General features: G+C 36.8%; 1 protein-coding gene across 2 annotated transcripts in view; it reads left to right on the top strand.

The window, feature by feature from the left end:
- fnip1 (folliculin interacting protein 1) overlaps positions 1-22,875 on the top strand; it is a 142,003-nt gene that overhangs the window by 72,908 nt on the left and 46,220 nt on the right. For both annotated transcript variants that reach the window (XM_062070142.1, XM_062070141.1), the window contains 4 exons: positions 3,266-3,337; positions 7,045-7,180; positions 12,591-12,792; positions 14,024-14,109. In XM_062070142.1, coding sequence (XP_061926126.1) covers positions 3,266-3,337; positions 7,045-7,180; positions 12,591-12,792; positions 14,024-14,109 — 496 coding nt within the window. The remainder of the gene's footprint in view (positions 1-3,265; positions 3,338-7,044; positions 7,181-12,590; positions 12,793-14,023; positions 14,110-22,875) is intronic.

Below are 22,875 nucleotides of genomic sequence, written 5' to 3'. Positions count from 1 at the left end.
AGTATTTGATTGCAGTAAAAATGTGGTTTGGAACTCACACCATCAGGTATTTGTAGTTTGTTGTCGTTGTTACAATTGTGGTAGTGTATTGTATTTTATTGTTGGAGTGTATTGCAGTTTCTTGTAGTTTTAATACTTGTAGTTGGTTTTTGTAGTTGTAGTGTTTTTTGTACAGTAAAAAATCTGACATTTTGGTGCACTCAGGGCCGCTTGTAACAGTAAATAATATATGAATACAGTATTTAAAATTATTTATGTACACAGTAAAAAAAATGTTTGCACATTTTACAGTTAAAAAATTACTTAAAAAAAAATAAAGTTTTACAACATATAAATGAAAAACGGTACCAGAGGCTTTTTTTTTGGTGGTAAAATTCCGATGACTAAATAAAATTACCTAAAAGTAATGTTTACTTGCTTTAGAATCATGATTCAAGCAGATATTTCAGTACTTATAGTTTTTAAAAATGTTTGGAATGTATTTTAATATTTGTTGTAATATTAGATTAATTTTAAAATATATTAATTTGCATGCAGAACTATCACAATGAAAAGTTAAATACTTTTAGTAAGAAAAACATTAATTCCAGGTTTTTGCGGGCCACATTAAATGATGCGGCGGGCCAGATAAGGGCCCTGGGCCGTGAGTTTGACACCTGTGATGTAGAGGTTTTAAATATACGAATGTAACAGGTGTGTTCCATACACATGAGTTGAGATTAGTAGTACTTTCTTAAAGGACAGAAGCCATTTGTGTATTTCATATACATAATGAGTTAAGATTAGTAGTACTTTCTTAAAAGGACATAACTCATTTATGTATTTTATACACATAATGATCTGATATTAGTAGTACTTTCTTAAAAGGACATAACTCATTTGTGTATTTTATACACACAATGACCTGAGAATAGTAGTACTTTCTTAAAGGGACATAATCATTTGTGTATTTCATATACATAATGAGTTAAGATTAGTAGTAATTTCTTAAATGACATAATTAATTTGTGTATTTCATATACATAATGAGTTAAGATTAGTAGTACTATCTTAAAGGACATAACTCATTTGTGTATTTCATATACATAATGAGTTAAGATTAGTAGTACTATCTTAAAGGACATACCGTAACTCATTTGTGTATTTTATACACATAATGATCTGAGATTAGTAGTACTTTCTTAAAGGAACATAAGTACTTTGTAATTTCATTTTCATAATGAGTTAAGATTAGTAGTACTTTCTTTAAGGGATATAAGTACTTTGTGTAATTTCATTTTAATAATTAGTTGAGATTAGTAGTACTTTCTTAAAGGACAGAAGCCATTTGTGTATTTCATATACATAATGAGTTAAGATTAGTAGTACTTTCTTTAAGGGATATAAGTACTTTGTGTAATTTCATTTTAATAATGAGTTAAGATTAGTAGTACTTTCTTAAAGGGACAGAACTCATTTGTGTATTTCTTAGACACATTATCCGTTCTGTGTGGTCACAATATTTGCCGATTGCCGGGGGATCAAATACTTATTTCGCTATCAAATACATATCCATTCATAACCTTTTTATGTATTTATTTCTTAAGAATTTGTCTCTCTCTGTTAAAATAAACTGAGCATTAAAACGATTGACTGTCCAAGATGTCTCGCTCTGAAGACCAAACAGGTTTTTTGTGAATCAGCTGTTTTAGAGCCACAAGAATAGTCTGCATGGGTGCTTTACGGGTGTCATGGCTGCATGTAGTCTTTTACTAACACACACTTTTACTAACAATGTTGGTCATTTGTGGCCAAGAACTCTTTTTAAATGTATTATTATTATTATTATTTTTTTTTTAAATATTAAAAGCCTTACTTTCATTGAAGTCGTCCACTGCACTGACACCAGGCTCATTGGGAGGACCTTATGTTGGCATGTTCTACGTAACAGAGGCCAGCCAACGTGGCTGCATGTGTACGTTAGGAAACCTCACTCCAAGAGCGATGCTGGCTATCCAGTTGACAGCCCTGGCTTTTAGCTCGGTTGTCAGCACGCTCGGAAGACCAGAGTTCGAGTCCTGTGCGGAACAGAAAAGGCAGGGAGGGACCGAAACCACGTGGGTTCCATCTACAAACCCCAAAACCAGTGAGGTTGGCACGTTGTGTAAATCGTAAATAAAAACAGAATACAATGATTTGCAAATCCTTTTCAACTTATATTCAATTGAATAGACCGCAAAGAAGATATTTAATGTTCGAACTGAAAAACATAATTTTTTTTTTGCAAATAATCATTAACTTAGAATTTAATGGCAGCAACACGTTACAAAAAAGTTTGCACAAGGGCATTTTTACCACTGTGTTACATGGCCTTACCTCAATGGGAGACAGGTCTGGACTACAGGCAGGCCAGTCTAGTACCTGCACTCTTACTATGAAGCCACACTGTTGTAACACGTGGCTTGCCTTTGTCTTGCTGAAATAAGCAGGGGCGTCCATGATAACGTTGCTTGAATGGCAACATATGTTGCTGCAAAACCTGTATGTACCTTTCAGCATTAATGGTGCCGTCACAGATGTGTAAGTTACTCATGCCTCGGGCACTATTACACCCCCATACCATCACAGATGCTGGCTTTTGAACTTTGCGCCTAGAACACCCCGGATGGTTCTTTTTCCTCTTTGTTCCGGCGGACACGACGTCCACAGTTTCCAAAAACAATTTGAACTATAGACTCGTCAGACCACAGGAACACTTTTACACTTTGCATCAGTCCATCTTAGATAAGCTCGGGCCCAGTGAAGCCGGTGGCGTTTCTGGGTGTTGTTGATAAATGACTTTCACTTTGCAGAGTAGAGTTTTAACTTGCATTTACAGATGTAGCGACAAACTGTAGCTACTGACCGTGGTTTTCTGAAGTGTTCCTGAGCCCATGTGGTGATATCCTTTACACACTGATGTCGCTTTTTGAGGGATCCAAGGTCATTCAATGTTATGTGCAGTGATTTCTCCAGATTCTCTAAAACCTTTTTGATGATATTACAGACCTTAGAAGGTGAAATCCCCAAATTCCTTGCAATAGCTGGTTTTGGGGTTTTTACAAAGCCCACTAGAACAGCAGTGCCTGTTATCATTGTGAGGAAGAACACTAACAGCACAGCAGATGATCACTTATTCACTTTTATTTGATTGAGATTTCATGTCCTTTGAAGTGTTGCACGATGTAGTGAAGTGTAATGAGGGATTGTTTGTGTTTACATTCATATTCTCCTCCCTCTCGCGCAGGCCACAGTCACCCCATGGACATGCCGGGCCGGAGCCCGTATGACGAGAGGGACAGTGGAATCGCCAGGTCAGGTAGGGTCGACATATTTAAGATTTCAAGACCGCACCGATGCACTGACTTGTTTAGCCAGATAACTTTGGCTGCTTCAGAGGTTCTTACTGTAAAACTAAGCACACAGAGGAAAGTACGGTAACCTTCCAGTCTACATCATTTAAAACTACGATAAGCGATGAAAAACAGACAAGCTCAAAAAAAGTATATTTATTTATTTATTTTTTTTTACTTTCAACGCTTCAAATTCTTCAACAGCTTCAGACTTACCCATAGATATCAAATGTTTGTATATTTAAAAAAATTTTAATCATGTTTTATGCTTTTTTTGTAAAAAAAAAAAAAAAAAAAAAGTATTTTATTGTGGGAAAAACATAAAATATGCAATATTTCCAAAAATAAGTTACAAAGTGGAATTATTTTAAATGAGGTACTTAATAGGTCAATTATTCATAAAACTGATTTTGATGCATTATCATTTTTGGAAAAAATGACAGGTTTTTTTCCAAAAACTCACACTGTGCCTCCTTTGCTGAAAAACAGACACGCTCAAAAAAGTGTTATAAGTCATTCATATATTTTGGTTATTCACCTTCAACGTTTTACATTTTTTAATAGCTTCAGACCTATACATAGATATAACGTTTTTTTATATATTTGTAATTAGGGATGTCCGATAATGGCTTTTTGCCGATATCCGATATTCCGATATTGTCCAACTCTTTAATTACCAATACCGATATCAACCGATACCGATATCAACCGATATATGCAGTCGTGGAATTAACACATTATTATGCCTAATTTGGACAACCAGGTATGGTGAAGATAAGGTACTTTTTTTAAAAATTTGTAAAATAAGATAAATAAATTAAAAACATTTTCTTGAATAAAAAAGAAAGTACAACAATATAAAAACAGTTACACAGAAACTAGTAATGAATGAAAATTAGTAAAATTAACTGTTAAAGGTTAGTACTATTAGTGGACCAGCAGCACGCACAATCATGTGTGCTTACGGACTGTATCCCTTGCAGACTGTATTGATATATATTGATATATAATGTAGGAACCAGAATATTAATAACAGAAAGAAACAACCCTTTTGTGTGAATGAGTGTAAATGGGGAGGGAGGTTTTTTGGGTTGGTGCACTAATTGTAAGTGTATCTTGTGTTTTTTATGTTGATTTAATAAAAAAAATAAAATAAAAAAAAAACCCAGATACCGATAATTTCCGATATTACAGCCGATATCGGACATCCCTATTTGTAATGTGTTTTTTATGTTTTATGCTCTTTTTGTTAAAAAACAAAACATTTTTATTACTTTTTATTACATTTCTCAACAAAGCACATTGTACAATAAGCAGCAACAAGCTAAAAATAGAACAAAACAATATTATGTAAGAGAAATATATATGTTAATACTATACTTAACGGCTTTGTTTAATTTAATATTCAATTTTTTGGGGCTTTTTAAAGAATATACGCATCATAGCAAATCATGCGACGATGTCATGTGAATAATATTTATATAGCGCTTTTCTCTAGTGACTCAAAGCGCTTTACATAGTGAAACCCAATATCTAAGTTACATTTAAACCAGTGTGGGTGGCACTGGGAGCAAGTGGGTGTCTTGCCCAAGGACACAACGGCAGTGACTAGGATGGCGGAAACGGGGATCGAACCTGGAAACCTCAAGTTGCTGCACGGCCACTCTACCGACCGAGCTATGCTTTTGTCAGAGATGTTTTGTAATGATACAAGGATATTAAGAGTATGGGAACGTTCGACTCCTACCTTATTTACTTCGGTGACGACCTGCTTAAAGTTTTGTAATTAATCAGATATATCAAGCAGCTAAAATGCAATAAGTGTGGAGAGAGTGCTTTGCATTTTTCCCATCGACATTGTAATGGATTTAAATAGGATGTAATTTTTTTAATGTTACTTGGGTGTTTTATATAATATCCCCAAAATTCTGTGAGCCTTCTGCGTTGACTTTTTGTGTTGGTTGCATTTTTTTTTTTTGCGGCATGACATAGGAAGGTTGTTTGGATTGGGTCATACAAGTTAATGCTGTGCTGTTACCCTTTCAAAGCACAATTAGTAGACATTGACCTAAATTACTCAATTTGTCCTCAATATGGCAACAAAGATGCAGTCAGCAGACTGTCAAATGTTTCCACTAGGTTTGAAAACACCCTGTGGGCCATGTTCCATTTTAAACTGTTGACGTCTCGCGGGCCAAATTGAAGACGTGTTGCACTTGGCCAGCGGGACGGAGTTTGGACGCCACTGGCTTACGTCATTTCTTCCTCGCAACATGAGACCGGGTGATTTGCTGATCTTTAGATAAGATAAGAAGTCTCCGATTTGTCAACATAGTTTTACAAAGTTTGGATTTTTGGCAGAGATGTATTTTCCTTCTTCATGTCCGTCCAGCTCTCTCGTGTTGTTTATTTGTAAGATGCAACCTGCTGCGCTGCTTTGACGCGCCCACCCTCCGGGTGTTGCCGAGATTTTAGTTGAGTGTTTTCCACGGTTGCAGTTTTTTTTTTGTTAAGAGCAAAATCGGAGAACACAATGAGATTGGGAAGTCGCCGGAAACGGGATTGCCCGGCAAAAACGGGAAGGCTGACAAGGATACCTGGCAAAAAAAATACCAAAAGGATACCAAAAAAAAAAAAAAATATGTTTTTATTATTATTTAAAAAAAATACCACAATTTGTTTCTTAATTTTTTTTTTTAGATTTGATAATATAAAATAAATGAATGTATTTAAAGGCCTACTGAAATGAAATGTTCTTATTTAAACGGGGATAGCAGATCCATTCTATGTGTCATACTTGATCATTTCGCGATATTGCCATATTTTTGCTGAAAGGATTTAGTAGAGAACATCGGCGATAAAGTTCGCAACTTTAAAGAAATACACTCTATACATTGCTAATGTGGTAAATTACTATTCTAGCTGCAAATGTCTGGTTTTTGGTGCAATATCTACATAGGTGTATAGAGGCCCATTTCCAGCAACTATCACTCCAGTGTTCTAATGGTACAATGTGTTTGCTCATTGGCTCAGAAGGCTAATTGATGATTAGAAAACCCTTGTGCAATCATGTTCACACATCTGAAAACAGTTTAGCTCGTTACAGAAGCTACAAAACTGACCTTCCTTTGAGCAGATTGAGTTTCTGGAGCATCACATTTGTGGGGTCAATTAAACGCTCAAAATGGCCAGAAAAAGAGAACTTTCATCTGAAACTCGACAGTCTATTCTTGTTCTTAGAAATGAAGGCTATTCCACAAAATTGTTTGGGTGACCCCAAACTTTTGAACGGTAGTGTACGTTTATACGTACGATAAACCACGATGGTATGCAAAAACCAGTGTGAGCATGTTTGGTGGGGCGTATGAAAACTAATTTACAGTAACGCTCTATTATTTTTATTATTATTATTGTTATTATTATATCAATGCAGGCACACCTTTAAACTTTGAGTTGGCCAAATGGATGATATAGTCATAAATTCAAACACAAGCAATAGGTTAACACCGGTCAAAGGATATCATGTTTAGCGTTAATTGTGGCGTAACGCCATGTTGTCTGTGAATAGGAGCAGGTGTCCATTTGATATTAGCGCTGGATGTGTTTGTGCGAGAATGACGACAGTCTTTATACATTAGCAAGGATTAATTTTGAGCATCGTGTGTCTTGCCAGCGTCACTCAGTAGCCTCCTGATCACCCCCTTCCCGTCACCCGGCTCCTCGCTGACCAGCAGCTGCGCATCCAGCTACCAACGCCGATGGCTGCGCAGCCAGACCACCAGCCTGGAGAATGGAGTATTCCCTCGATGGTAAGGCACACACTCAAACACACACAGTTTATTTGTTTTGCACACGTTAACAAAGGTAAAATAGATGTACTTTACATGTTTACAGTAGGAACACTGCAAAAACTGAAATCTAAGTAAGATTAAATATCTCAAATAAGGGTGATATTTGCTTATTTTCTGTCTGATAAGATAATTCTTCTCACTAAGCAGATTTTATGTTAGAGTGTTTTACTTGTTTTAAGGGTTTTGGTCCTAAATGATCTCAGTAAGATATTACAGCTTGTTGCTGAGATTTGATGACCTATATTGAGTAAAACATGCTTGAAACTAGAATATCAACTGTTGCAAAGCTGTGTCATCAACACTCACAAGTATAAAACTACTTTTTTAAAGTAATAATTTCTTATTTCAAGCATGTAAAAAAATAAATCATGACTCTGACACAATTGTGTCTCATATTAAAACAGATGACAGCCAAATGGACTTAGCTGTTTTATTTTCAATGAAACAATAGAAAATACGTACTCATATAGTAGTACACTTGTTATTAGTGAGAATATATTCCGTCAGTCTACCCCAGGGCAGCTGTGGCTACGAAAGTAGCTTACCACCACCAGGTGTGAATGAATGACGGGTTTTTAAACATGTAAAGCGACTTTGGGTACTTAGAAAAGCGCTATATAAATCCCAGGTATTATTATTATTAATATTATTATTAATATACTTATTTTAAGGTATTTTTGGATTCATTGAGGTTAGCTAATTTTACTTGTTTTGGAAAGTCTTGACAAGCCAAATTTTCTTGTTCTATTGCAGATAATTTTGCTCAGTTCAAATAAAATACCCCTGATTTTTTGTATTTTTATTTCTTGTTTTTGAACACTGACTTTTTGCAGTGAAGAAGCAGAGTTTGTCCACGTCTTGTGTTTAAATAGTGTGTGTTTGTAAGAATTGCACACAAAAAATAAATTTGGAAAAACAATACTGTTAATGATGAAAAAAATGAATAAATTTAAAAAAGAGGAACATGATTAAAGATAACAAAACAAGTAAATAAAGTAGTAAAAAAAACGAAAGAAAAATTGTCTAATGTATAAATAGATGCTGGATATAGTTTAAGCCCGGGGTGTCCAAAGAGCAGCCCGTGGGCTTACGGCCAGCAGCTAATTTTCTAACGGCCCGCGGCACATTCTTGTTTATTTTTAGTTTAGTTTATTACTTCTTCGGTCAGTGGTCAACAAAATAAACAAACTATTTTACAGACCGAAAGAGTTTAGGCTGAAGTTGAGCACTTATTTTGTCTAACCCTATAAACAATCTCAAATACAAGATGAGCTTCATAGAAATATGAAATTTTCTTTGCAAAACATATTATAAATACACCTTGTACACAACATAAACACTGTTAAAATATATACACACAGTAAAGACATAGACAAACAGTTGTGAAATATCTCTGTACATGTGTTGGTTAAACAGTTGTACCAATAATATACTATATACAAACACTTATTCTTCCATTATTATTTATATCCCACATTTAGTTTTTGTAATTAACATTGATCGTAGTATTAACTACTGGTGTTGATTCAAGAGTAATATATTTTTCCAAGACATTCTAAAAGTACAATAAAAAAAAGAAGTGAAATAAAAGAGCTAACAGGTAAATCTATTGAGAAAAAGTTGCAACGTTGACTCTAATCCTTCATTCCGCACTCCATCCAGCTGTATAATCACTCGCCATACAGCAATAGATGATATCTGTCTATTACCTGACACCTTCTATGTTAGCTACGGTACTTCTTTGTTTTTAATGTCTATTTTCTATTTTCTGCTGGATTTACTCTCTATTTTATGCTGCTGCTGCTGTCACATATACGGTACATCAGGGGTGGGCAATTAATTTTTACCGGGGGCCGCATGAGCAACCCGAGCACTGCTGGAGGGCCACACCGACAATATTTCAATTAAATTTTGCTTAAATTATTTTTGATATACCGTAAGATAAAAAATAATAATATTTTCATTTAACCTAACTTATCGTTATACAAAAGCAGATAGCTTTTGATGGTTTTATTTACTTACACAACACTTCCTGATTTATAATACCATGCAAAAATTTCAATTTCTGTCACTTTATCCTGCATCCTCTTTGTTGTGAACGTAGCACGCCTGCAAGGTGATTGGCGAAGAAGGAGGAAGCGTTGCTGTTGCGGAAATGAGGAGTGAGGATAGATGTGCGTGTGGAAAGAACGAGATAAGTTGAGCTGTGTTAGTATAGGTTGCTCAATAAAAGTTTAAAAAGAGCGTCAGACTTGGTGTGCACTTCTTCTGGACTCTACAATTGATGTCAGAAGTGGGATGAAATGCCTCCCATTTCGCCTTGCCATCAAACCTGGGAGTCTTCATTGAGGGCGGAATTCCCCCATGGCAAGCAGCGTGAGCTGCACCTGTAGACACTGCCTCTCTCCTTCCTTTCTCTCTCTCTCTCTATCTCTCTCTCTCTCTCTCTCTCTCTCTCTCTCTCTCTGCGGCGAGCTCCTCACGTGGCACGTACCTCTCGATGACGTAGCAGGCTGCGCACACAATTGAGCAGTGCAGTATGCGCAAAGTTTTACTTCTGCCACCAATTGTAGCGTCCAGAAGAAGTGCACACCAAGTCTGACTCTCTTTTTAAACTTTTATTGAGCAAGCTATACTAACACAGCTCAACTTATCTCGTTCCTTTCACACTCACGTTTATCCTCGCTCCTCATTTACGCAACTCAAGAACACAACATCAACGTCAGCAGGTCGTTACACTGTATTCTTTAAACACAGCAACATGTGTACTACAAATTAAGCACACGGCTTTATCTTTACTTGGCAGTCCATGTCTTGTTGAAAACACGCCATTCGTCATCACCTTTTCTTTTTTTAGCGTCTCGGGGATAACCGGGCGGACCGGGCATCACTTGTCGCTGTGCGCCTTCACTAACAAGACATACGCCCATAAATAACACTTTTCAAAATAAAAGCAGCACATGTATTTTGTAATTTGTGATTGCCGCTGCGCGCACGAGCATACGTCCACACGGAAGTCATACAAATAACGCTTTTCAAAACAAAAGCAGCACCGTTGTATTGCACACTCGAAATAGATACTTTTTAAAATTTATTTTGTAATTTATGATTGGCCTCACGCGGGCCGGACAGGGACGTACAAAGGGCCGGATGCGGGCCGCAGAATGCCCAGGTCTGTTGTACATGGTAATTGTTATATATTGTATATATGATATAGACATAATATAATATATCAGTATATATAATATACTGTACATATATTATGTATATATTACGTATATATGTTATATTTTATATCGCTATATTTAGTCTATTTATACCTGCATTGTCGTCCTTTCCATCCTTACACTTTCCATCATTGTAACTGAGCTACTGTGTGGAACAATTTCCCTTGTGGATCATTAAAGTTTGTCTAAGGCTAAGTCTAGTAAGACAAAGTTGCCATGGAGGCTGATTTTTTTTCTTCAAAACCGTCTCTGTTTGAAAAGTAATGATGAATCAAAATCAATGTTATGAATTACAGACCTATTGAAGGCTCCAATTACTTCACATCCAATATGCCACTTTGAAATATTCTTTGGGGAAAATATTGCATATTTTGTGTTTGCGCCACATATTTGACAAAAAGGGAATAAAACAAACAAAAAGAACAGAATAAAATATTTTTAATAAACTTCTAATCAACGTATAGATTAGAAGTGTTAAAAGTATTAAAAAAAAAGTTTTAATTCTAACACTTTTGTGAGTGGGGCGCTTTTAGATCCTTGATCATTTTAGTGTTGTTTTTTTTTTTTTAAACAGTTATTGCTCTAAAAATAATAATTAATTAAAATCAATGTTGGTAATTATTGAACTGTGAAAGGCTCCAATTAGTTCACATCAAATATTCCACATTGAGATTTTGGGTGGGAAATATTCCTCATTTTGTGTTTTTGCCATACAAAACTGTGTTTTCTTTGACAAAAAGTGCATAAAACATTAAGAAAATATACATGTATCTTTATATCAACATATAGACCTGAAGAGGATCTGCAGGTTTACTGTAAGTGTTGAATAAAGAATGTAAAAAATAATAATAGATGAGTTATTGTTTAAATTTTTACGACTATGTGCCTATGGGTCACTGGGAACAAACTTGAGGGGAAAGGTTTTTGAAGGTTAAAAAAAAAATCTACCGTATATATTGTATTGGTTTTGACAATGGAAAATATCAAAATGGCCCCCGCATCTATTAATTTTTCAGTGTGCGACTCTCAGTGGATTAAGCAATACCTTAATAATGATAATTTATACAGCCAGCATATATATATATACAGTTGTGGTCAAAAGTTTTCATATACTTGTAAAAAAAACATAATGTCATGGCTGTCTTGAGTTTCCAATAAATTCTAAAACTCTTATTTTTTTGTTTCATCTGACCACAGAACTTTCCTCCAGAAGGTCTTATCTTTGTCTGTGTGAAATCAGATGAAACAAAAATTGAGCTGTTTGGCCACGATGCCCAGCAATATGTTTGGAGGAGAAAAGGTGAGGCCTTTAATCCCAGGAACACCATACCTACCGTCAAGCATGGCGGTGGTAGTATTATGGTCTGGGCCTGTTTTGCTGCCAATGGAACTGGTGCTTTAAATGGGACAATGAAAAAGGAGGATTACCTCCAAATTCTTCAGGACAACCTAAAACCATCAGCCCGGAGGTTGGGTCATGGGCGCAGTTGGGTGTTCCAACAGGACAATGAACCCAAACACACGTCAAAAGTGGTAAAGGAATGGCTAAATCAGGCTTGAATTAAGGTTTTAGAATGGCCTTCCCAAAGTCCTGACGTGTGGACAATGCTGAAGAAACAAGTCCATGTCAGAAAACCAACACATTTAGCTGAACTGCACCAATTTTGTCAAGAGGAGTGGTCAACAATTCAAGCAGAAGCTTGTGGATGGCTACCAAAAGCGCCTTATTGCAGTGAAACTTGCCAAGGGACATGTAACCAATTATTAACATTGCTGTATGTATACTTTTGACCCAGCAGATTTGATCACATTTTCAGTAGACCCATAATAAATTCATAAAAGAACCAAACTTCATGAATGTTTTTTGTGACCAACAAGTATGTGCTCCAATCACTCTATCACAAAAAACTAAGAGTTGTAGAAATGATTGGAAACTCAAGACAGCCATGACATTATGTTCTTTACAAGTGTATGTCAACTTTTGACCACGACTGTATATACACTAACTCTACAGACAAAGCTTTCAAGTCTACGCTGTACTGTTTTGGGCACCCTTTTGCGGAGCGACAGACACAAAAAATGGCACTAGAATCTGTCTCTGGTCTCTCAGCCGAACTCTTGTCTCTCTCGTCCACGAGCAGGTCGGTGGAGGAGAGCTTCAACATGTCCGACGAGAGCGGCGGGCAGAGCCTGGGCGCGGCACGCAAGAAGAAGATCGCCATCGGGGTCATCTTCACGCTGTCCACAAACCCCGAGGAGAACAACCGCTTCCAGGACTTCTTTTTCTCCCACTTTCCGCTCTTCGAGAGCCACATGAACAAACTCAAGAGCGCCATCGAACAGGTGAGTGACGTGGTAGCCAGTTCCATACCTTTAAGTCAAACCCAACTTTGGTTTATAAATATAGCACTTTTCATCCACAAAAGGCTTAAAACCAACATCAGTTACCCCTCTATACAAATTAATACAAATACTAGCTTGAAATCTAAGAATGTAACAAAAGTCAGATGTAAATACAGTAGAAATTAATTGGTTCTTGAACAGTATTTGTACAGTTTGTATAGTGAAGAAAATCTCTCCATATGAAACAGTGTTAATATAAATAATTGGTTCCAGCCTTAACAAAAGTCCATATTTTAGTGAATTTTACGTTTTGAACACAATATAAAGTGCTATACATTACTGTATATCAAACAAACAAGTTGGTGATAGTGTTGTCCCGATACCAATATTTTGGTACCGGTACCAAAATTATTTCGATATTTTTCGGTACTTTTCTAAATAAAGGGGACCACAAAAAATGGCATTATTGGCTTTATTTTAACAAAAAAATTGTACAGTACATTAAAAATATGTTTCTTATTGCAAGTTTGTGCTTAAATAAAATAGTGAACATACTAGAAAACGTGTCTTTTATTAGTAAGTAAGCAAACAAAGGCTCCTAATTTAGCTGCTGACATATGCAGTAACATTGTGGAGGGGGGCGTTGGTCTGCGGACCTGCAGCAAAACGGGGTGTGCCAGGACCGGCTTCGAAATCAGCGACAGGTGCGTAGATGGCCCACCTGGGCCTGATTATCTAATCACCTGTCGCTCTATTAAAAGGCAGCAGCCCTCCAGGCACCTTTTCTTTTAACTGTTTTACGACCTTTTCTTTGAACTGTTTTGTAACCAAAGGCGATGGCTGTTTACGACCCCCCTCCCTTAGAAGCAGCTGTTGCCATGTAATCAGGGAAAGTCCAAATAAAAGAGGAGGCGTACAATCTTTCGTCAGAGCGTGGTGGAACACTGTACAAGGGTACAGGTGTATGCGCACTCCTCATTGAGCCAAATTGAATTCTGTCTCTGTTTAATTCCTTGCTTCTTGTCTTGTTTAATAGATGTCATCAGTGTTTGAACCTGACACAGTACCACTGTTCTTAATGCACAGTTCTGGCGACTGAGCTGCTCCGTTTATGTGCGGGGAAAACGAAATGACACGACAAGCCAAATTTGGCCCACGGGCCCCGCTTTGGGCATACCTGCCCAAAATGACAAGTGTCACCTTGCTGAAAGTGTTTTATGTCATCCTGCAGGCCATGAAGCTGAGCCGGCGATCAGCTGACAGCAGCCAGAGGGCCTTGGCTTACAGCCGCATGGTGGAGGGGCTGAACGATTTCAGGTAGACCACAATGACTAGTAATTATGACATTAGACTTAGACTTAGACTTCCTTTTTATTGTCATTCAAATTTGAACTTTACAGCACAGATAAGAATGAAATTTTGTTACATAAACTCATGGTAGTGCAGGATAAAAAAAGCAATAAGGTGCATGTATAAATAAATAAATATATTGAAATTATATATATATATATATATATATATATATATATATATATATATATATATATATATATATATATATATATATATATATATATATAAACTAAATAAAGACATAGGGACATTAAAACTATCGCACCACTATGACAATAATCCACATAATTACAGAAAAAAAGTAGCACATACCTTATTTTACTTTACTTACTTTACTCTAACACAATTTTATTCTTTTTTTACACACTTCTATCCTTTTCTTTCTCTGGAGGAAAATATGTAACCTGGTACAAGTGAGAAACGGAAAGTAAACAAACTATCAGTAAATGCTCAGATATGGACGAAGGGATATGTTTTAATTAGCTTTGGTTCTTCCTACTCCTTTTCAGACGTCATGACTTGCACTAACGTTTGATGTACCCAATGTAATTTTGTTAAACGTCTTTAAGGAATTTTTGTTTATCCTTCACAATCCTTATGTTGGACAAGAACACATGTTTTTCTTTTTTATGCATTTTAACTCGTAATAAACACGAGCAAGAGTCTGCTAACAATGGAGCCAGTGGGGGTCGCTCTATTACACCTATAAAGCGCTCTAAAAAGCATCCAAAAACTTAATCAAATATATACACTACCGTTCAAAAGTTTGGGGTCACATTGAAATGTCCTTATTTTTGAAGGAAAAGCACTGTACTTTTCAATGAAGATAACTTTAAACTAGTCTTAACTTTAAAGAAATACACTCTATACATTGCTAATGTGGTAAATGACTATTCTAGCTGCAAATGTCTGGTTTTTGGTGCAATATCTACATAGGTGTATAGAGGCCCATTTCCAGCAACTATCACTCCAGTGTTCTAATGGTACAATGTGTTTGCTCATTGGCTCAGAAGGCTAATTGATGATCAGAAAACCCTTGTGCAATCATGTTCACACATCTGAAAACAGTTTAGCTCGTTACAGAAGCTACACAACTGACCTTCCTTTGAGCAGATTGAGTTTCTGGAGCATCACATTTGTGGGGTCAATTAAACGCTCAAAATGGCCAGAAAAAGAGAACTTTCATCTGAAACTCGACAGTCTATTCTTGTTCTTAGAAATGAAGGCTATTCCACAAAATTGTTTGGGTGACCCCAAACTTTTGAACGGTAGTGTATATGTGGAAGTCGCTTCCTAGCGGTCCCACTGACAGACACTTCACAGGAGCCAAGCGTGCCATTTTTAACAAAGTTTTAATGCATATAGGTTTTTTTCAAAGTCTTTCTCTCCAGTAGAACGTGACCTTTCAGTCACGTCCGTATCCTCTCTCTCTCTCTCTGCTCCCGGCCGCTTACTGTTAAAGACAACAGATGATTAGATTACCACGTACCACCTGTGAAATCTAATCGCCTGGCAGCTGTGTCTCGCCGTCAGCACTGATGGTGCTCTGTCCTCAGCACCATGGACAGAAGCAGTGACCTTTGCTCCTGCAGGCAGCGCTGACAACATCTCCCCCCACAATATGTAATGTAGTAACATTCATATTAACATTTAATATTTCCCTATTTTGCTCATTTTAAGCGTATTCATTCCACAGACGCATCACAACGTCCACTTTTTCCTTAACAATATTACTAATCATGGCAGACTTCATGAGCGACAACAAAGACTACTTTGGGACAAAAGATGATCCTGAACCTCATATTTTTGATCCTGAATGTAAGAAAGATCTACAAGTTTTAGAACCTGTGTGCTAAACAGATCCAGCTTTAGTGAAACACTAAGCATCGTGTAGCAGTATTGCTAAGTGCTAAACATGAAACACAAACTATGAACATAATAAAACAGTCACTTACTGTACAATGTCTGCTACTAGAGATGTCCGATAATATCGTACTGCCGATATGATCTGCCGATAAATGATTTAAAATGTAATATCGGAAATGATCGGTATCGCTTTCAAAATTATCGGTATCGTTTTCATAAAGTAAAATTTAGGACTTTTTAAAATGCAGCTGTGTACACGGACGTAGGGAGAAGTACAGAGCGCCAATAAACCTTAAAGGCACTGCCTTTGCGTACCGGCTCAATCACATAATATCTACTGCTTTTCACACACACAAGTGAATGTATAACGCATAATTGGTCAACAGCCATACAGGTCACACTGAGGGTGTGCCGTATAAACAACTTTAACACTGTTACAAATATGCGCCACACTGTGAACCCACACCAAACAAGAATGACAAACACATTTCGGGAGAACATCCGCACCGTAACACAACATAAACACAACATAACAAATACCCAGAACCCCTTGCAGCACTAACTCTTCCGGGACGCTACAATATACACCCCCCGCTAGCCCCCCGCCCACCTCAACCTCCTCATGCTCTCTCAGGGAGAGCATGTCCCAAATTCCAAGCTGCTGTTTTGAGGCATGTTAAAAAAAATAATGCACTTGTGACTTCAATAATAAATATGGCATTCTTTTTCCATAACTTGAGTTGATTTATTTTGGAAAAGCTTGTTACATTGTTTAATGCATCCAGCGGGGCATCACAACAAAACTAGGCATAATAATGTGTTAATTCCACGACTGTATATATCGGTATCGGTTGATATCGGAATCGGTAATTAAGAGTTGGACAATATCGGATATCGGCAAAAAAGCCATTATCGGATATCTCTATCTGCTACCACTTGGATGCCGACTGATGGGATGTTTATATCTTCCCGTTTAGATGAAAAATTAATCATAAAAAAAGGTGGGTGCAAACAAGCGTCTTTTTGTGTCTTCTCGCCATTTTCAGGCCTAAGGCCAAGGCCACCTGCTCTGTGGCCTTGTGGTTAGAGTGTCCGCCCTGAGATCGGTAGGTCGTGAGTTCAAACCCCGGCCGAGTCATACCAAAGACTTTTAAAAATGGGACCCATTACCTCCCTGCTTGACACTCACCATCAAGGGTTGGAATTGGGGGTTAAATCAGCAAAAATTATTCCCGGGCGCAGCCGCCGCTGCTGCTCACTGCTCCCCTCACCTCCCAGGGGGTGATCAAGGGTGATGGGTCGAATGCAGAGGATAATTTCACCACACCTAGTGTGTGTGTGTGACAATCATTGGTACTTTAACTTTAACTTTAAGTTGGATGTCAAAGTTATGTCCACAATCTTGTACTATCCAGGTGAGAGGCATGATTTATAATGGAGAATTAACTTTTACCAACTCAGAGGCGATGCAGCAGCTCAGTATGTCGATACAGTTAGCTCACTGTGATCACGGCGCCGTTAAAAGTAGTTTGTCTGTGTCAGCGCTTATAATAACAACGTCGCTAATACTTGGTTAATATTCAGGTCATGACATGTCAAGGGAGTTTTGTTGCCGCTTTTTTGGATGTATTTTTTTAGAGAACTCTATGGTTGCAAGGAAATACTCCCATTAGCTGCATTGTTAGCCACATCGTGCTTGGCATATTTTACAATTTACATTGCATAAACATTGTCTTACGTAAGGATTGTACATGATAGGCAACATTCCCAAAAAAGTGCAGTTCCCTTTTTAAAAATTCAATGTTTTGTCACCTATAACAATGGAAGGGTACCGTTTACATTTTCACCTCAACGGTACGAGTCATACCAAAGACTCGCATTAAGGGTTGGAATTGGAGGTTAAATCACCAAAAATGATTCCCGGGCACGGCCACCGCTGCTGCCCACTGCTCCCCTCACCTCCCAGGGGGTGAACAAGGGAATGGGTCAAATGCAGAGGACAAATTTCACCATACATAGCAGTGTTTCCCATAAACTGCCAAGATACCTGTGGCGGTGGGGGTGTGGCTATGGGCGTGGTCACCATGACATCATCGAGTAATTTGCATAATTTACTACAATGATTTGATTTTCTCTAAAAAGGCTAAAAAAATGTATACTTACTAATTAATAATAACAGTTTTGTTTTAAACGTCCATCTATCCATCCATTTTACAATATAATTACAACACTTTATGTACATATTTATATACAGATTTCAACAATAAGTTATTCACTGAAATATATTTATTAATTGTGGTTCTTACAAAAAATATATCTTATAAAATATAAAAGCTAAAATGTCTCAAAGCTCTGCCCCTTTAATTAGTGCATACTAAATATTTTAACTTTAGCCTACTACTACAACCATATTATTTACCAGCAACATAAAGTGAAACAGAGGCAGAGGTGTCCTGCCACAGTCAGTAACAAATAAACAGAAAACAGTAGTGGTGGTAGATAGACACAGAGCTTCATCAAACATCTGATCCACTGAACAAAGAGCTCCAAAAATCTTGAACTTTAGACTGCCATCAGTTTTACTCCCTACACTTAACCATGTGTTTCCTACTGCCTGCAGACTTTGCACCCTTTGTTATATACACATGTTGTGTTTCTAATATAAATACATTTAATACAGTCAAATACAAATAAGGCAACAAGAGAAGTATCCTACACTTCTCTTTTGTTAAGTAAATCTGAACAGCCGATATGGGCATCTACATATATGCTTTACCTGAGAAGCTGGAAAGGACAAAAAAAAAAAATATTTGTTTTTAATTTTTTATTTTATTTTATTTTTTTATTTATATTTTTTATTTGTGGCGGACGTAATTCTTTCGTGGCGGGCTGCCACAAATAAATGAATGTGTGGGAAACCCTGCCTAGTGTCTGTGTGTGACAATCATAGGTACTTTAACTTTAAATTTAACCAATTCCCGGTACCTGGGAATTTATACTGGCACTTAACAGTAGTCATTTTTGGTACAGTGCTTCCTAAAGGGTAACTGCACGGGGCCTGAAGGCAACAGTTGACGCGTGGATGAGGCCCTGTAGCCGTCATTAAAGCGTTCAAGAATAGCCCCACGCTGGCTTGTGCTTCCCATACATTTATTTTTACTCCCCAGTCCATAAACCTTCACATAGTCCAGGTAATGCTCTCACTTTCTCCCTCTCGTACGGCTTGGAAAGCACTCGCAGTGTTTCCACATGCCAACAGTTATTGCTTTATGGCCGGGGGGTTGTGTTTCAGTTAGGTTAGTTTTTACACGTTACAACATGACTACTGTATTTTCCGGACTATAGAGCGCACCCACTAAATTTTAGAGGGGGAAAATATTGTTCCATTTATTAGCCGCACCGGACTATACAGTCGCGAACAAAAGTTTACATACACTTGTAAAGAACATAATGCCATGGCTGTCTTGAGTTTCCAATAATTTCTACAACTCTTATTTTTTTGTGATAGAGTGATTGGAGCACATACTTGTTGGTCACACAAAACATTCATGAAGTTTGGTTCCTTTATGAATTTATTATGGGTCTACTGAAAATGTGATCAAATCTGCTGGGTCAAAAGTATACATACAGCAATGTTAATATTTGCTTACATGTCCCTTGGCAAGTTTCACTGCAATAAGGCGCTTTTGGTAGCCATCCACAAGCTTCTGGTTGAATTTTTGACCACTCCTCTTGACAATTTTGGTGCAGTTCAGCTAAATTTGTTGGTTTTCTGACATGGACTTGTTTCTTCAGCATTGTCCACACATTTTTAAGTCAGGACTTTGGGAAGGCCATTCTAAAACCTTAATTCTAGCCTGATTTAGCCATTCCTTTACAACTTTTGACGTGTGTTTGGGGTCATTGTCCTGTTGGAACACCCAACTGCGCCCAAGACCCAAAGTACGGGCTGATGATTTTAGGTTGTCCTGAAGAATTTGGAGGTAATCCTCCTTTTTCATTGCGAAATGAGTCATTTACACGGAAATATATTTGTAAATGTTTATTTACATACCTTAATTGTTTACAAACACAGCAGTAAAACGGCTGATCAAACAAAACAGAAGTCATCGTGATGGACGCACTCATACTTGCCAACCCTCCCGATTTTTCCGGGAGACTCCCGAATTTCAGTGCCCCTCCCGAAAATCTCCCGGGGCAACCATTCCCCCGAATTTCTCCCGATTTCTACCCGGACAATAATATTGGGGGCGTGCCTTAAAGGCACTGTTTTTAGCGTTCTCTACAACCTGTCGTCACGTCCGCTTTTCCTCCATACAAACAGCGGCCCAGTCATATAATATATGCGGCTTTTACACACACATAAGTGAATGCAAGGCATACTTGATAAATAGCCATACAGGTCACGCTGAGGGTGGCCGTATAAACATGTAAAAGCTTAGTTTTTTTCAATTTTGGCAACTCCTTATTACACTGGATCAAGACGCTATATAATATAACTAATTGTAGAATTATCAATAATGGATACATCTCTGGGACAATACCTCTATTAAGAGGTCTAAAACAAGGGTGCCCTTTGTCTCCATACTTATTTATTATTGCTATGGAAATATTGGCGATTAAAGTTAGATTGAATAAAAATATGGAAGGGCTCAGTAATAATAATATTGAAAGTAAAATAACAATTTATGCAGACGATACAAGCTTCTTTATAAGCCCCAATCCTCATTGTCTGCAAAACCTTCTTGATCTTTTGGACATATTTTCACAGCAATCTGGGCTTAAGTTAAATTATGATAAATGTAAAATATTAAGGATCGGAAATCTAAAGGGAACGTCCTTTCGAATGAAATGCAAAGTGCCTGTTTTGTGGACAGATGGACCAGTTAACATACTTGGTGTTGTTGTCCCAGAGAACCTGGAAGATCTAGGCTCAGTAAATTATGATAATCGACTAAGAAAGCTGGATAAAATTATGCAATTATGGAAAGGGAAATCCTTAACCTTGTATGGTAAAATATCTATTGTCAACTTGTTAATTATTCCTCAATTTATTTATTTGTTTTTGTCATTACCAGCTCCATCACAAAACTTTTTTAAGATTTATGAGCGGAGGGTCTTCGATTTTGTCTGGGACGGCAAACCAGAAAGGATTAAAAGAAAGGTTTTGTACAATGAATATGAATATGGGGGCCTGAAACTTCTCAACCTTGAAGCTATGTGTCTGTCTTTAAAAGCATCAATTGTTCCAAAGATGTATTTAAACACTGAGTGGTACACAAGTGTCCTGTTGGACAAAAAACATGTATTGTATCAAAAGAAATTGTATCCTTTTTTACAAGTGATCCCCTCCCATTTTTCTTATGTAGAGAGTCTGCTGGGAAACATGGCGGGGTTCATAAAGGAAACAATCCACTCATGGTGGTGTTTTCAATTTTATGTACCAGAAAAAAGAGATGATATTTTGCTGCAAATAATATGGATGAACTCTAATATTGTAATAGATGGAAAGCCTTTCTTTTGGAAAAATATGTTTGAAAGAGGAATCATTTTTGTCAATGACATTATCAATGAGAATGGAAAAATTATGAAATATGATGAATTTACAAATATGTATGGTGATGCTTGTTCAAGCTTTTCATTTAATCAACTAACTGGAGTCATTGGGAAAAGATGGAAACAAATTAATTATGGAACTACTAAAGTATTAGTTTGTAAACCCTTAATAAGAAATTCTAGTTGGCAAAAAGGAACTAAAATAAATAGAAAAATATATAAGTTTTATTTAATAAAGAAATCTTTGAAGGCTGCCCCATACAACACATATGGAAAATGGGAGGACTTTTTTGACTGCCCGTTGCCATGGGATGCAATATTCAAATTAATCTACAAAACCACTATCGATGTGCAAAATCGTTATTTTCAAATTTAAATTATTTATAACTTCCTACCCACGGGAAAAATGTTAAAAATATGGAATATGACAGAGTCAGATGATTGCCGATTTTGTTGTCAGGAGCCTGAATCCACCCTACATTTGTTTTGGTATTGTCATATTGTGTGTTCATTTTGGGTGGAAGTTGAAAAAATGTGTTTAAGGATTGGTTTGTTTATGAAGCTTAATGTGGTTTCTGTTATTTTAGGAGAGTTCATTGACAATCATGATTTAGTCAATTTAATTATAGTACTCGGTAAAAGGTTTATTTTTAAGGCAAAAAACAGATATTCACTTAGTATTTCTTTCTTTAAAACATTTATCCAGTATTTTTTAACTTTAGAAAATTATATGGTTGAAAACGATAATGATGCCAAAAAACATAAAAAAAGATGGGAAGTCCTCAAAGGCTTATTTTGAAAATGTAATTTTGTTTATATATGATATGCAATCTGTTGTTGTATTCCCTATTTTAAGTGTACATAAATGAAGGTATGTGTTGCTGAGTTCGATTTGGATGTGATCTGGACTGTATATGGGTGCTTAATTTGAAAATGTATTTTTGTTTGTGGATTGTATGCAACCTGTTGTGTTCCCTGGTTTTCAGTGTACATGGGTGAAGGTGTGTGTTGCTGAGCCCGATCTGGACGTAATCTGAACTGGACCTGGTTTTAAGAACCCTTTTGAAAATCTGATTTCATTGACAACCCGGTCTGGTGAAGTTAAGGTCCTTTGTTTGTTTTGTTTGAAAGTAAAGCAATTTAAAAACAATTACATAAAAAATAGTAATTAGTGAAAATGTTAGTGGACCAGCACACAATCATGTGTGCTCTAAAGACTGTATCCCTAGCAGACTGTATTATTCTATATTGTAGGAACCAGAAGTTTTTTTTTTTTTAATAACAGAAAGAGACAGCTCCTTTTGTGTA

The sequence above is a fragment of the Entelurus aequoreus genome, linkage group LG14, assembly GCF_033978785.1.
Source record: "Entelurus aequoreus isolate RoL-2023_Sb linkage group LG14, RoL_Eaeq_v1.1, whole genome shotgun sequence".
Lineage (NCBI taxonomy): Eukaryota > Metazoa > Chordata > Actinopteri > Syngnathiformes > Syngnathidae > Entelurus > Entelurus aequoreus.
This window is presented reverse-complemented; position numbering and strand designations above follow the sequence as displayed.